Here is a 15,014-nt window from a genome sequence, read left to right on the forward strand (position 1 = left end):
TGGAGGGATTTGTGTTGTCATAACAACCGGCAAACTGTCTCACACAACATTGCACCCAAAATACAGAATTAATATAAATTATTATTTTATTATATGAAGTAGCCTGGATGGTGCAATGGACCCGTCCTATGTCTTTTTTTTCCACTATCCTGTCAAATGAAGCTATAACGACCAAAAAAGCACACATTTAAAAAAGAGAAATAATAGACAACAACCAACCACACAAATTCAGCTGTATTCAACACATTGAAGGTTATATCTCTAGCTGTGAATACTGATGTGTCAAACATGTACATTCAGGTAACATGAAGATTTTATGAAACGTTGACAGTAATCTGGAGGTTTCTCAGATCTTGAAGAGTAGTGTCTGCTGGTTCATCTGATGTGTTTTAGCAGCATTAGCACAATACTTCCCAGAGGTTTGTTGTCGATCATTTCTCATCACGTATGTGTCCTGTTGTCTTTCTGCACTACCTGTCACTTATGTATCATTATTGCAAGACACATGTTTTAAAACACTATAAAGTATATCTGAGCGCATCTCTTAGATCTTTGAATTTACAGATGATAGAATAATTGGCTTCAGAATTTAGAGGTATGCACAAAAAATGATTTTGACCTTTAAGAAGCACTTGAATGTCTGAATGCCACTCCAATGCATAATAACATCAAAACATGACCAAAAAAAGTACATAGACAATTTCTATCTTTCCCACTTGCTCTGTATAGCATGAGCTGGTTAACAGTCGTTTCTCAAATGCTTCAGTAGAGATTGGGTGTGGAGTGATGTCTGATGTTCTCTTGATATTCAGCTCAGGTGCTAGCAGAGGTGCTTGTCTTTGAATTAGAGTCTCTCTGTGTCTCCTCCTGCCCCACCAGAGACCTTCACATGGTCTTCAGAGACATGACGCACTCATTCATCTCTGTCTCCGGCGAGCACTTCTTTCACATTGGCTTTCTTTTCCACTGGATTCTGACAGTTACAATACTGCTGCTCTCTTGTTTTATAATCTCATAATTATGTAAATGTGATTCATGTATTATACTAACTGTTCTCTGAACAATTATGCCTTCGAATGGATTTGTTTGTGCATGCAGAAGCAGTTACTCTGAAATATTTCACGCTGTCTTAGTTCAGCAGGGCATATCCAGCCTCCTATACATAATTTATCTGGACATTAGAATAACCATAAATTAATCCTAATCTATTACATGTACCCAAACAATTCAGCAGTCCACCTGTTTAACGTGCAGATATTTTGAAGAGTTAAAATTATACACTAGAGATACCCTGCCCTTAATATATTAGGACATAAATGTTGTGTAAACAAATGAGCAGCCATGGTCAAGGCCTTTATTTAAAATAAACAATTTCTGTATGGAATATGTAGTTAAATAATACAAAGTTAAGATAAACCTTCCTTACAAATAATGAACCGTCCTGAAAGCAGTCAAAGAATGAAACACTTAAACATGACAAACTAACAAGATGCTCTATATACTGTAATTCTGTAAACTAATATTTTATTTAAAACACGTGTCTCTTGTCAAATTATATTAAGTTCAATTCAATTTTAACATAGTGATTTTTACCATTTTAAATGTACAGGTTATACATTTTAGCTCAAACAGTACAGACAGTAAGTAAAGTAAGAATAGAAATAAGGAAAATGGTTTTACTACATATAACTTAAAAATTACAGTTCTACCACAGTAACCACAAATGAACCATCGTTTTTTTGTAAAATACAACGTTACCATAAAAATGGCCATTAATACTATAAAAAAGGTTAATATTTTTTCTTATATAATCTGGTTAATAAAAATAATACTGAAATATTTCATAGCATGCAGTGTTTTGTTTGGTGTTTATTTGTATAATGGTGATCAGTAATAAATGATTGTAATCTATGTTTAGATATACCCTGGTGTAGGCTAGGTTTGTGGGTGTGGGGCATCCTGGGGGGTAGATCCTGAAACCCACCTCATATTACAACACTTCCCGCGAGAAAACCCCCGGTCGCGCCAAAACCCCACCTGTACGGCCCGCCTTTATTCATGTCCCATCTTGTCAATGAAACCTGGCCTGGGGGCATTAGTGGCATATGCATTAATACCCCGCTGAATTAATGATGTGTGATTTTTCATTTATTCCCCACAGAGTTACAGCGGCGCCTTTAAGACTTTAGACGCGCCACAGATCACGAGCAGCGCGCCCACAGCCCCGCCACAGGCGTGGCCACAAAGCTGCTGTGATTGGCTACGCGCGGCGCTCTGAGGAATTTCCTCTACGTTCGACCAATCGCCGCCGAACTATTTTCATTGCGCCGTCGTGATTGGCTGAGCGAGCGTGAACTTCTGTAGAGCGCCAGAAAACAAGCTTTAGCGGGTAATTCGTACGAGTTTCACAGGCAGCAGCTACAAACCAACCGAGAAAAGAAGATTCACAGCACAAATCCGCTTGTTTTAAAAGCAAAAACATGCCGATTTAAAGAGGAAAACAGAAGAATTGTCCCGTAAAGGATTTGATCACAGTTTTCCGTGTTTTTATTCAGCGGACAGGAGTTTCAGGTAAGGATAACACCTCATTATCTGCCTGTCTGATCCAAATAGTCATGTTATTTAGTTCATCTATTCAAATCGTTATTATTTTTATATGTTTTAATTTGACTACTTTTTTAACCAATATACAGATCACCAGAAAATAAAAACTTAACAGGGATTAGTAGAGTTAGCAATAGTATAGCTACAAAGTTTGCTGCTAAGTTTCAACATTGAATATAAAATAATATTCTATATACACTTATACGAAATGATTTAATATATTAATAAGAACTATTAAACGCTTATATAGTGATGTGATTTAGTTTGTTCATGTGAAAATCTATCTGACTGGTTTGGTTTCCAGGCAACTGGTCAAGATCTTTGCGCCAAAACTTTCCCACCACCTCCTCGTCATCGCTGTTTAAAATTGTACATTATCATATCGCTATTTCAAACTTTACATTATTATTATTATTATCATCATCATATCACTAATTTAAACTTTACGTTATTATCATAGTATCAGTTTTTAACTTTACATAGTTTACAATGCAATGTTATAACAGTTTGTCTAATGCATTAGCGTGTAATTTTATACCAATAGTAAATAACACATTTCATAAAAATGACTTAATCAACCAAACATAACCTACAGATCAGTGGTTGGTTTCTACATTTTTATATTTAGTTTTATACAGTAATGCTTTTTAAATAATGCATTATTCAATATGATATAATGTTAGTAATATACTTGTATAACATTAGCCATTAAAGCTATTTTGTAAGTAAGCTAGTCCAGAAGTCTACATAAAGTGAATATGTTTAATTTTTTGTTTGTGTTTAGATGGAGATGAAGTGTTTATCTCTTAAGGATCTGATTAGTGTGAGGAAGATTAAGGCAGGCTCAGATGATACCGACACCATGAATGAGCAGAAAGTAAGATGATTTAAATGTAAATGCATTACACATGAACGCATCTACAGCCGCTTGAGATGTTTAATCGACTCTGTGATGTTCAGGAGAATATTTGCGTGGAGAGGAGAATAATGACCCCGCTGAAGTCCGACTCTTTGATGGCACACCGGAGAGTTTGCAGTCCGGATATCACACACATCACCCCTATCAAACACCCGGAGAAGAGCCATCCGGACCCCTGGACCCCCACAGCTAACCTAAAGATGCTGATCAGCGCGGCCAGCCCAGACATCCGGGACAGAGAGCTGAAGAAGACGCTCTTCAGACCCATTGAGAATGAGGAGAAGGTGACTGAGGAGGACGAGGATCTTGATGACTCGTGTCAGGTACTGCATTTATTAAATCACATGTGATTTCGTTTGATGTCTTTTGTTTAAGTTTCTATAATCGTTCTTATTCTTCAGTTTGAAGTATTAGATGATTCTGAGAGAAGGCCAAGTCGCAAACAGAAGAGTCTTGGGCTCCTGTGTCAGAAGTTTCTGGCATTGTACCCTGATTACCCAGAAGCCTCTGAGAGTATCAACATTTCTCTGGATGAGGTGGCCACGCGTTTGGGTAAGAACCTTAAAATACACAACTACCTGAACTCACCGTATGCTTCACACAAAATGTGTGACGTGGTTGTGTAAACCGTTCGTCCCTCAGGCGTGGAGAGGAGACGCATCTATGACATTGTGAACGTGCTGGAGTCTCTGATGCTGGTGAGCAGAATGGCCAAGAATCTGTATGTCTGGCATGGTCGATCGCTGCTCTCAAAGACCCTCGAGGAGCTCGAGCGGACGGGCCGAGAGCAGGGATACCATCTGCTGATGGACCAGAGAGACGGAAGCAGCCCGCACGCCGCACAGCACACGCAAAACACACACGGTACGACACGCATACACCACACAAGGCCAACATGTGATCCTAGGGGGAAGTAGGAGACTAAGGCAAAAGTTTCTATTTGCTCTCCATTTAATCTTATTGATGTCTAAAAGAAATAATAGTTGGTGTTCAGATTGAAGGAAGTCACATATGGGTGCTTATTAATGTGATTTGCTCTCTTGCACATGTGTAAATGTTAAACCCGCATTGACGGTTGAATCATTATCATCATTAGCCTCTCGGCCAGTAAAGGCGCGTGTTTCATTAGTAGGTCAATAGTTAACAGTGTCTGAGGCACAACGCTTGTAACCAGGTCTGTGCGCTGGCCTTTGTGTTGATCACAGGTAATCCCATCACAACCCATGAGCCTTTGTGTTGATGGTGTCAAGCTCATTATTCAGAGAATCAAGACCTCATGCAGGTTCAGACACGTGTAAATCCTGATTCAATCATCTCATTCATTCTTCCTTTGGAGGCACTTCCTTACAAAACTCGATGACCTTAGAAAATTGAACTTGCTAAAACGAGCATTTCACTGTAGTAAAACCCTTATTCGTTTCCCTGTAGTTTATTGTGTTATGTGCCTGTAGGAATATTCATTTATTTAGTGTTAGGGATGCACTATGATTCAATGGTGGCTATGAATAAATAGCGATCAAACAATGATATATAAAAAACATCACAGGATGCACAATGTCATACAACATGTAGCGATGTACAAGTACAGAAATTCAGCACAGCTGAATGTCTCATCACTCCACACAAAATCATTTCAACTCATTTTTTTCATGTGTTTCTTTTTTCTGTAAGAAGCCGTGTTGGGTTGTGTACATAAAGATTTGCGAGTTTCTTTGTTGACCGGATGAAGATGATCTGACGGATGTTTAGCGTCCCGCTGTCCTCATCTCGGTCCTCTGATGTGCTTTACGTGTTTGCCCGCTTCTTTTCCCATGTGGCCGCTGTTGCTAAGCAACGTCTTTCTGTCATAATGAAAGCTTATTTCCCTGCGTGAAGGGCGAATCATGATGCTTTTCTTATTACCACTCGCCCTTGTTTACTGCATCCATTGGTTTTGTATTGGTTTTCTCAATCTGAAGCTAAACGAGAAATTCACACCCTGTTTCCTATTTCCTTTATTTGTAAATCATAAAATAGCAATGTTTCAGTCCATAAAAGTCGTTTTCTTCTCGTTTTTCTTCATACTTTGATCATTTTTGATCCTTTGGATGTGCATACTTTTTGTCCTCTTTTGTTTTTTTCTCAGTACCACATTTCTTATGAAACCTCAAAATCACAGCACGTGTCTTCAGTCCATACAGAAGTGTATTTGTCACTCTTAAAGACAAAGATGGATAAGTTCAGCAGAGAGCCATGTTATTGTCAATAACTATTATGTAAAGCATCAGCACAGATGGTTTGTCTCTCTCTCCTGCAACAGTGGCCTCTAGTCGGAGGAAAGATAAATCGCTGCGCATCATGAGCCAGAAGTTTGTCATGTTGTTCCTGGTGTCAAAAACACGGACCGTCACGCTGGACACGGCTGCTAAGATACTGATCGAGGAGGGTCAAGATGATTCCAGCCACAGCAAATATAAAAGTAAGACCCCGATTATCTTTCCATTTGGAAAACAATAAAGTGCCTTCATCTGGCCTCCCAAAAATGAATCAAAGTTTTGTAGACAATTCCTTCCTTCGTAAATTGAAACACAGATCACAGTCTCTGCTTTTGTTTGTGTTTAGCTAAGGTACGACGCTTGTATGATATCGCAAACGTCCTCACCAGCCTCAATCTGATAAAGAAACTTCACGTGCGAGAAGAGAACAGCCGCAAGCCCATCTTCAAATGGATCGGACCCTCTGACTTCCGCAGTGGTATGACACTTTCTGTTTAAAAGCTGAATTTATAAACCACACGTGTCTTGAGTTTGGTTGTCGTATTGTGAAGAATTAAATGATTCAATTCATTTAGATTCAGAGAGTTTGGAAGTGTCAGGAGCTCACACGGGAACAGCAGAACGGCGAGAGAAGATGGTGCGACATTCATCATTCATCCAGGTCGTTCCTACCCCTCATGTCAATCGAAGACTGATAAACTCCGCCCCCAGCACACCTCACAGAGACGGCAAAGGTAAGAGCTGATCTGAACACGGCTGTAGCACGACTTATGTTTAATACGCAGAGGTTAATAAAAGTGTTCTTGTTGTCAGACGAGCCGGTGGATTTCTCGAGGAAAAGTGTTAGCAGTGTTGCATGTCGACTGCAGTTTGAAGACAGGTGACACCACTTTGCATTTGAATCTGTCCTTAAAATACGACATGTTATGTTCATCTAAACATGTATATAATGTACTGTAATTCTGTTTCAGTCCCAGAGCGCCCTCTGCTGGCTCCACATCTGTCGCTGTGTCCCTTCAGCCGGAGACTCCATACACAGCTCAGTTTACTCCGCAGGCGGTGGCGTACCTGCCTCAGACCCCTGTGCTCATGTTGTATAGCAGCCACGTCCCTGAGGGCATCACTCAGGGTCAGAGGTCACCTGTCACAGATCAGAAGAAGAGAGAGCGAGAGGAGGATGAAAATCAGGCGTCTAAAAGGAGCAAGCGCACTGCGTCTACAGAAAGCGAGACGGTGTGTATTATAAACTTATGTTTGTGAACACGATCATGTTTGGACCTCCTTGACTAGATTAGCCTTTTCCTTCTTAGGCTGAGAGCGAATGTCTCGACACCAGAGAAGTTTCACCCGGGAACGGACCTGTGAAGGAGGACGGTGTGGAAAAGCGCAGTAATACAGACCCCCATCATTCCTCTCAGTATCTCTATGTTCCAAACACAGCAGGTACGTGAAACGTTTTCTCTTGCATCTGATGTCTGTCTCGTGGGTTGTAGTCATTCTAACCTTTTGTTTCATTCGTCTGTAGGACTAAACGGTCTAAACTTCCTCATGCCGGCAGGGCACACACATGGAGGCATGCCGGCCGTAGCCGTGCCATACTTCCTTGTGCCCTCACCGCTCATAGCGGGCACGGTGCCTGCGTCCTGTGCTGAAGGGGCTGCCGGCGGCGGTTTGAGTTTTAGCGTGCCCACAGTCCTATCACCCGCTCGCTTTGTGATGGCAGGCGGAGCGTTTGGTATGGCCGATAAGTTCAACAATGCCGAGCATCATGGGTACAGAGGACCAGGCTCCACGCTGTCACCTCAGGGGCTGAGAAAAGAGAGCCCTCGACCAGTACAGATGCAGGTCAGTGCGATTTAGTATTTTTTGCCTTGAAATTGTTTTGGTTACTGTATCTTTAAAACGTAGATGTGTCTCTTAAACTTTCAGACTCCTTCAACGCCAAAGGAAGCAGCACTGTGGTCAAAGTCTTTCTTCGAGACGCCTGGAGCTTTTGGATTACTTGCGTCACCACCAGCGGCACGCAAGAGAGGCTCCGCCCAGAGGAAGCTGGACATCGAACACCCTTCCAATTAAATTAAGAGCTTCGTGTGAGTGTTCAGTTTATGGTGCTGCAATTCCAAAAGGAAAAACCGCATAACACGCTAAAGACTAGCTCGAATAACTATTATCAGTGAACATTTCACATTTTCTGAACGTCAGATGAGTACAGGTATTAAAACTCGAGCTCAGGGTTTGTCTAAAGAGTTCCAGCTGTTACACGCCCTCTTGTGGCTGGTTTTCCCCCACATTCTTTTTATTTCACCCCATCTGAGAGTATATTGGAAGTGCATTTAATATTAATATTATTAATTCCAGGGGCGATAATCCATAAACAAGCCAGTCTTGGTTATCTGCTCGAGCACTACATTATTTTAAATGTGAATTGGGACTGGATCGGTCTCTAAAAGTCACCTTTAATCTGTACAGAAAGCTGTACGTTTATGTACACGAGTCTGCTCGATTGTACATTTATTTGCATTAGTAAGTTACACTCTAAAAAAGAGAAAGAGGGGCCAAACGGTCTGAAGCCGACATGCCTTACAAATAATTTTGTGTGATACTTGACCGAAGTATTTTCTGCTTTGACCTGATACATCAATTATGAGGAAAAGCACTCTTTTACTAATGAGCATAATAGGAACATTTATTTGGGGATTTAGTAATAAAATAATGGTTGTGATTTTTGAGGTATTTAGTTTTCATGTGTTACGTCTGTGGATCAAAAAGGAAATTAAAACTTGAAATACTTGAAACCGCCAGTGAATTTGATCTCTGATCACTGGAGTTATTATCACAGTACTGTATTACTTGAAACAAAGTATGTTTATGTATTAATTTTTTAGATTAGTAATAAATTATTTTTTTTTAATTCCAGTTACATTTGGATGAATTTTACACCCTGGTGTGTACTCTGTACAGACTTACTGTACCTGAACTCAGCATTGAATATTTTTCTATACATGTTAATTTCTGTATATGTCAGTGTTGAAATGTCTTTGCTGGATGTTTACGGCTGTTTCACCTTCAAGGAAGGCACTGTTAAATCTATATGGTGCTTTTGTGTGTGCGTTTGTTTGATGCTTTGAATGATTCTTTTGTGTACAAATACACATCGGTCTGTTGTAATACAGGTGTTGCATCTTGATTTGAATTATAAATTAAATGGATTTAAAATTATTTTCATCAGTAACTGATTCAAGTCATTCATGCAATACAAAACTATGCATGCAACTATGGCAGCTGAGAAGGCCATTCTTTGTGTTCTTTTTTGAAGACTTCGGAGCCTGATGAAATCGGTATAAATACGTGTTTAATACTGCAGAAGCATATCTTCAATTGTTGCTTGTACTGAGCTGCAGCGGGCACATTTGTAAACGTCTTTACTTGGACCCATTGTGTGAGCTGTCTCTTTAATACCGTGTGGGTTATACATGTTGCTGCTGATTGGGCTGACATTCTTGACACACACCAAAACAAGAGAACAACCTGTTGCAAACCGTTTCCAGGAAACATGTCGTTCAAGGCGGAAACCGTAGCAAATTGTTGCGCACCGGTTTGAGCTTGAACGTGCCCCAGGTACCCCATAATGCAAACATGCAGGAGATACAAATACTTTTAATAAATGTAGTTATTAAAGGACAATTTTTACAAAAACCTCCTCTAGAGTCTAAACTGTGTGTGGTCTGTATTGCATCTCTATAATGACCAACAATTTAGACCAACACACCAAAATACTGAAAGTCCCCTAGGTTTTAAGGAAGCGATAGTTTTTACTTCCGTATTTTGGGCTTTGCAGCAATATTTCGTGAAAAAATAGGCATTGTAATTTTTTATTTCACTGGGACTTTAAATGTTCATTAATGCTATTTAAACAAAATCCCTTGGCAAAACGTTTTATTATCACAATAAAATCTTGTAAACTAAATCTAACATGCTAGCAAACCAGAAGGAATTTTGAAACTCGTGATCTTTGCAATATTAGATGTGGCAGATGACAAATGAACCAAGCATTGTGGATAAGTATAACTTACTAAAGAAAGGTGAAGAAATGGAAAATGTCACCTTGATTAAATAATACTGGAGTCCTTCATGGGTTCAAGAGCACAGAAATATTCGTATGTATGGAAACCTCAATAAGCAGATCATACGTTTAATTTCTTTAGTTCCTGACCCAGAACTCATTTGACCATATGAAGAAAAGAACATCAGACCTCCATCTGTTTTCCATTCCGTCTCTTAATCTTCGGTTCATGAGACATTCCTGCTGAAGGACGTTTGGTGTCATTTGCGTTCCAGCTGAAATCCAAACTGTGGAACAACTGACAGCTTGTGCTTATTCCACATTAAAACATACCAAACAGTGGCTTTCTGAAGTTAAGAGCCAGTATGCGTTTATAGTGTTTGGACACGTGTTTTGAGTTCATGTGAAGTGAGGTCCAGACATTTTACGTGTAAAATAAGTGTCTACATATATTTTAGAGGAACTGTAGGTCAGAGATTCATTCAAGAGCTTTAATATCATCTGTGCTGTGGTACTTTCCATTCTTTAAAAACAAATGGTGGGGAGGCATAAAAAATTATAATGACAGTAAAAAGAAGAATATACAAAACTAAAAGCAAAAAATAAATACACAAATAACGTAAATTAAAGTTTGTTTGCTTAAATGGCATTGTTTCTTTTTTTATATAGCAATGAAGAAAACAGCACTGCTTTTAAATACAGAGAGAATAAGAGAAAATGACATAGAGTAAAAATAAAAAGAACTTTGAGTAAAAAATAATTCAGAATACTATAAAAACATCTTTTTTACTCCTAAAGTTATTTGCTATTTATTTAAATATTTATGAGATTTACAGTGTTTTAAATTTCAGCAAGAAAATGTCAGAACAGAAAATAAACAGCGTTGCGTAGTGGTTCTACGAAGTGGGTTACGAAGCCACGCCTCTTCACCAACGATCTCAATAATGACATGCCAACCAACCGATTGCAGACGTCGCCACGCGTTCACACCGCGGGACAGTTCCACAAACTTACTGGGAATATAAAGTACAAACACACCTGTGACCTGAACACAGGTAAGACCATTTCAATCTAAATATACAGCATAAAAGTTATTGGCGAACTCGTTTTGTGTGCGTCAAACTGTTTTAAACACTATGTGACAAGTTTGTAATGTTATGCAATCCCTTATTGTAATTATATTACACGTTTAACGAGTTTGGCGTATGTTTATGTTCACATAAAATATTTTACCCTACTAGTAAAGTACTGTAGTATAGTATTTAATGTAGTAAATTGCAGTATCATGTAAAGTACACTTGTAAACTGTGGTAAATAAATACTGTAGTGTACTTTAATATTCACTATATTCAATTTTACTACCGTTTTCAATAGTAAACACTTAAGTATTTTTCATCTAGACTTACAAAAAGTGAGTTTGTGGGCTTTCAAATGTGTGTAAATGAACTCTTGAACCCAATGTATTTTTGTCATATTTATCATATCATATACACATTTAAAATTGCACTTTTTGCACATTTATATTCATACAGAGAACTGATCATATTTTCCTGGACTAATACAGTTTATTTTCATTCTTTAAACATTTATCATCTCAGCATTTGTCTAGAAAGACTGAGCTCATGCGTATACTGTTTTACTCTATTGCTATCTATAAATATCATTCCAACAATGTGCTGATTCAGAAGAATAACATGGCCATTGTGTCAGGTTCTGGTGGTTGTGTTGTGTTTGGTTTGGCTTTTTATTGTCTGTAGTTTATCATTTATTAGTCCAGACAGACGCAGTAGCTTGTAACTGAGTTACTGAACTCTTTAACATCTTAACAAACAGTCTTAACCTGTTTTAATCAGGTTTATAATGAGAAGTACCAATCGACTGGACACAGGTTTTCCTGCGGCTGTCGTGTATTTTCCTGTGTCTCACAGCTGAATGTGTTATTCATCGGACTGTTTTCTTCACAGTTTGCTCATCATGCCTAACTGGGGTGGAGGGAACAAATGTGGAGCGTGTCATGGGACGGTGTATCACGCTGAAGAGGTCCAGTGTGATGGAAGAAGTTTCCACAAGTGCTGCTTTCTCTGTAGTAAGTCTGTGGTCATGGAACTCAAATGGTAGAGAATTGTGTTACCTTTATCGAAATCAACCATGGTTTGGTTTGGTTTGGTTTGGTTTGGAATAAGTGTAGTGATGTTTTTTTGGCACATTGGTTTCCATTAGTGTAATAACGAAAACCAAGGTAAAACTGTGGTAATGGTAAAAAATGTGTACTTTAAATGCACTTTTAAGTTGCTTTGGATAAAAGCATCTGTCAAATGTATAAATGTAAATGTAATGCAAATTCATCTTCTACATGCAAAATAGTATTTCTTATTCATTTCTTTAGCTTTGGGGTTAAACAGGTTCATTAATAAAAGTATAATCACGAAATGTATTTTAATGTATGAATATGCTGTTTAAAATCAGGGCATAGGGAAATGTAAATATTTGTTTACTTTGCTTTGAGATGTTTTTGAAAGGTCTTGAATGAGAAGCATTATGCAAGTGCTTTACATCACTAGTACCAACGAGAATCTGTTTCACATAAATACGTTTTTTTGTAGCCCTATAAAATAAGTTGATGCTGAGTAACACCTTTCTCTCTCGCTCGCTCGCTCGCTCTCTCTCAACAACATTTTTTCCATTTCCACCAACGTTTTTAATTGAATCTTGATGTTTGGAGTCTATTTCTACACACTGACAATGAGATCCTGTGACTGCCTGTAATTTTCACTTAATCTTGAAGACTGTAATAATGTGCTTCAGGTGTGTTTGATCAGACTTGGACATAAACCTGTGTGCGAAGTAATAACATGTCATGAGAGCGACGGTTTATTTCAGCTGTTTATGCATTTCTCTCACTTCTGTGTGTGAAATCATTTGGTTTTCTTCAGGACAATGTCCCATTCTGACCTAGGCCTTTATCAGCTCGCATGGAGTCACATGATAAACTTTCTTCCATCGTATCCTGTAATCACGGTGGAGTTTAGTGTTTTTTACAACATTCTTCATACTAATTCAACTCAGACGTGTAAACAAACAGTGTCTGTGTTTGTGCTGAAGACGTGAATGATTCTCAGATCATTGTGACATGACATCACAATCACAACCCTAGGGGCATCGTGTTGGTGAGTTTTGCATAGACTTGCATGATCTTGAGTCTTGTTTTTGGTTTTCTCAGTGGTCTGCAGGAAAGGTTTAGACAGCACCACACTGGCCATCCACGACCAGGAGATCTACTGCAAGTCCTGCTATGGCAAAAAGTACGGCCCGAAAGGATACGGGTACGGCCAGGGGGCGGGAACGCTCAATATGGACCGTGGCGAGAGGCTGGGCATCATACCAGAAGAGTGAGTGTTTGTCTTCACATCTGATATTTAAGTTCGCCATAAACTCAAGTATTCAAGTAAACAGAGGGCCTTGATAGTGTCTGACTACATGTCAATTATGTAAGATTTATCGTGGTTTTATCAAGTCAGCGTTCAAGCCCCGCATCAGGTGATTATTGTTATGAAAGCGTGTATTATGTAAGCAGATCTTCTGCACAGCCGAGCAGACCCCGGTCGCTCTCTCCACACTCACTCAACAAAGACTTTCATTCAAAGCCCTGAGACATGAGCTGCTTCACTGCTCCCTGTTTTTATCCAGGACACAAACACACAGGCCCACCTCCAACCCAAACCCCTCCAAGTTTGCACAGAAGTTCGGAGGCTCGGAGAAGTGCGCACGCTGTGGAGAGGCTGTGTATGCTGCCGAGAAGGTGAAGGGCGCTGGAAAGGTGAGACAAGTTTGCAAGAATCACAATATTTGAACCCATTTAATGTCAAGTACGTTTTCTAACCCTCAGCCTCCATGTGCTATTTCATACTGACTCCTAATAGGAAATCATTGCAAATATTTTGAGAATAAATAGACATTTAAACTTGTTTTCAGAAGTCTCGATCTATTAAGTCTAAATGAAGATTCATCTCCGCTTGATTTTTTCCTCTGCCGTCTCTCACAGCCGTGGCACAAGAACTGCTTTCGCTGTGCCAAATGTGGAAAGAGTTTAGAGTCGACCACACAGACAGAGAAGGACGGTGAAATCTACTGCAAGGGTGAGTCTTTCTCTGATCACACACCACAAATCCTAAAGCCTTTTGATAGGAATATGTATACAGTATATATAAATAGGAGACATTTATTTACTATTGCACAATGCATAGTCATCGAACTAAAATATTTAACTGTGGCACAGTTTTACAACAGCAGGCAAGAAGTGCTTTACATACAGATCTGATTGAGATAATACATTTAATCCCAACCTCTTTATAAAGTGTCTGTGAGAACCGACATTGACAGCAAAGCTAAAGAACCTGAAAATCTCAAATGGTCTGTCTGAACAAACTTTCTGAGGTCTAAACCCAGCACTTCTTAGAAACACTCGTACGAACTCTAGTCTAGTTCACTCATTAAGCGCATTTCTGCCTAACTGCGGCTCTTTCTTCTTTTTTTAGCGTGTTATGCAAAGAACTTTGGACCCAAAGGATTTGGATACGGTCAGGGAGCAGGGGCTCTGGTCCACGCTCAATAATATTTATCACTTTTACATGTTCTAAAGCAGTGGTTCTCAAACTTTTTTGTTGTAAGGCCCCCTTTGTGTAGAGTGCATTGCTTTGCGGCCCCCCAAATACTTACAATCTTAAACTTAAAATTTTAATTAAACCAAGAAAATATTCAGTTAAACAATGCTAAAACATCAATTCTTTTGGATGGTGGTGTTGTTTTTCTGATGTTTGATTGCACAAAATGTATGATAAATATCTATATTTCTAAAATGCCACAAAATCTGTGGCCCCCCTGGAACCATCTTGGGGCCCCCAGTTTGAGAACCACTGGTCTAAAGGTTACTACGCATTTCAAAAAACTTTCTAAGGGTTAAGTAGCCAATTTGATAAGCATCTACAATAATATTGTATTTGTTAACATGAGTTTAAGTGTTAGTTCCCCAAAAATAAAAATTCTCTCAGTATTTGCTCACGCTCTTGTCATTTCAAACCGTTTGTCTTTCGTCCACAGAACACAAAAGATATTTTGAAAAATGTTGTTAACTGGACCCCATTAACTTGCACTGGTTTTGTGTGCATACAATAGA

At 39.1% G+C, this 15,014-nt stretch overlaps 2 protein-coding genes across 5 annotated transcripts; both read left to right on the forward strand.

The window, feature by feature from the left end:
* Positions 1-27: 27 nt before the first annotated feature.
* On the forward strand, positions 28-8,987 carry e2f7 (E2F transcription factor 7). 4 transcript variants are annotated; one of them, XM_057324030.1, is made up of 13 exons: positions 28-2,571; positions 3,389-3,481; positions 3,565-3,846; positions 3,925-4,075; positions 4,166-4,387; positions 5,823-5,981; positions 6,125-6,256; positions 6,354-6,512; positions 6,592-6,658; positions 6,750-7,011; positions 7,089-7,221; positions 7,304-7,623; positions 7,708-8,987. In XM_057324030.1, exons 2-13 carry the CDS (start codon positions 3,389-3,391, stop codon positions 7,852-7,854), a joined length of 2,127 nt encoding a protein of 708 aa, XP_057180013.1. In that variant the 5' UTR covers positions 28-2,571; the 3' UTR covers positions 7,855-8,987. The 4 variants fall into 4 exon arrangements, with proteins under 4 accessions (XP_057180013.1, XP_057180014.1, XP_057180016.1 ...); XM_057324031.1 differs by having other exon boundaries at positions 28-2,516; XM_057324033.1 differs by lacking the exon at positions 3,389-3,481.
* A 1,794-nt stretch (positions 8,988-10,781) lies between these two features.
* csrp2 (cysteine and glycine-rich protein 2) lies at positions 10,782-14,891 on the forward strand. Its single transcript, XM_057324416.1, has 6 exons — positions 10,782-10,896; positions 11,806-11,927; positions 13,062-13,230; positions 13,529-13,658; positions 13,884-13,977; positions 14,377-14,891. The coding sequence occupies exons 2-6, from the start codon at positions 11,816-11,818 to the stop codon at positions 14,451-14,453; spliced, it is 582 nt and encodes a 193-aa protein (XP_057180399.1). The 5' UTR covers positions 10,782-10,896; positions 11,806-11,815; the 3' UTR covers positions 14,454-14,891.
* The last annotated feature ends 123 nt before the right edge of the window (positions 14,892-15,014 follow it).

Source organism: Triplophysa rosa, linkage group LG24 (genome assembly GCF_024868665.1).
Source record: "Triplophysa rosa linkage group LG24, Trosa_1v2, whole genome shotgun sequence".
Classification (NCBI taxonomy): domain Eukaryota; kingdom Metazoa; phylum Chordata; class Actinopteri; order Cypriniformes; family Nemacheilidae; genus Triplophysa; species Triplophysa rosa.

Excerpts from the sequence above, each read along its gene's own strand:
- e2f7 (XM_057324030.1), top strand. The coding sequence starts at position 3,389 with ATGGAGATGAAGTGTTTATCTCTTAAGGATCTGATTAGTGTGAGGAAG. Across the intron at positions 4,076-4,165 it reads TGAGGTGGCCACGCGTTTGG|GCGTGGAGAGGAGACGCATC; the intron begins GTAAGAACCTTA and ends TTCGTCCCTCAG. Across the intron at positions 6,513-6,591 it reads ACCTCACAGAGACGGCAAAG|ACGAGCCGGTGGATTTCTCG; the intron begins GTAAGAGCTGAT and ends TCTTGTTGTCAG.
- csrp2 (XM_057324416.1), top strand. The coding sequence starts at position 11,816 with ATGCCTAACTGGGGTGGAGGGAACAAATGTGGAGCGTGTCATGGGACG. Across the intron at positions 13,659-13,883 it reads AGGTGAAGGGCGCTGGAAAG|CCGTGGCACAAGAACTGCTT; the intron begins GTGAGACAAGTT and ends CGTCTCTCACAG. Across the intron at positions 13,978-14,376 it reads CGGTGAAATCTACTGCAAGG|CGTGTTATGCAAAGAACTTT; the intron begins GTGAGTCTTTCT and ends TTCTTTTTTTAG.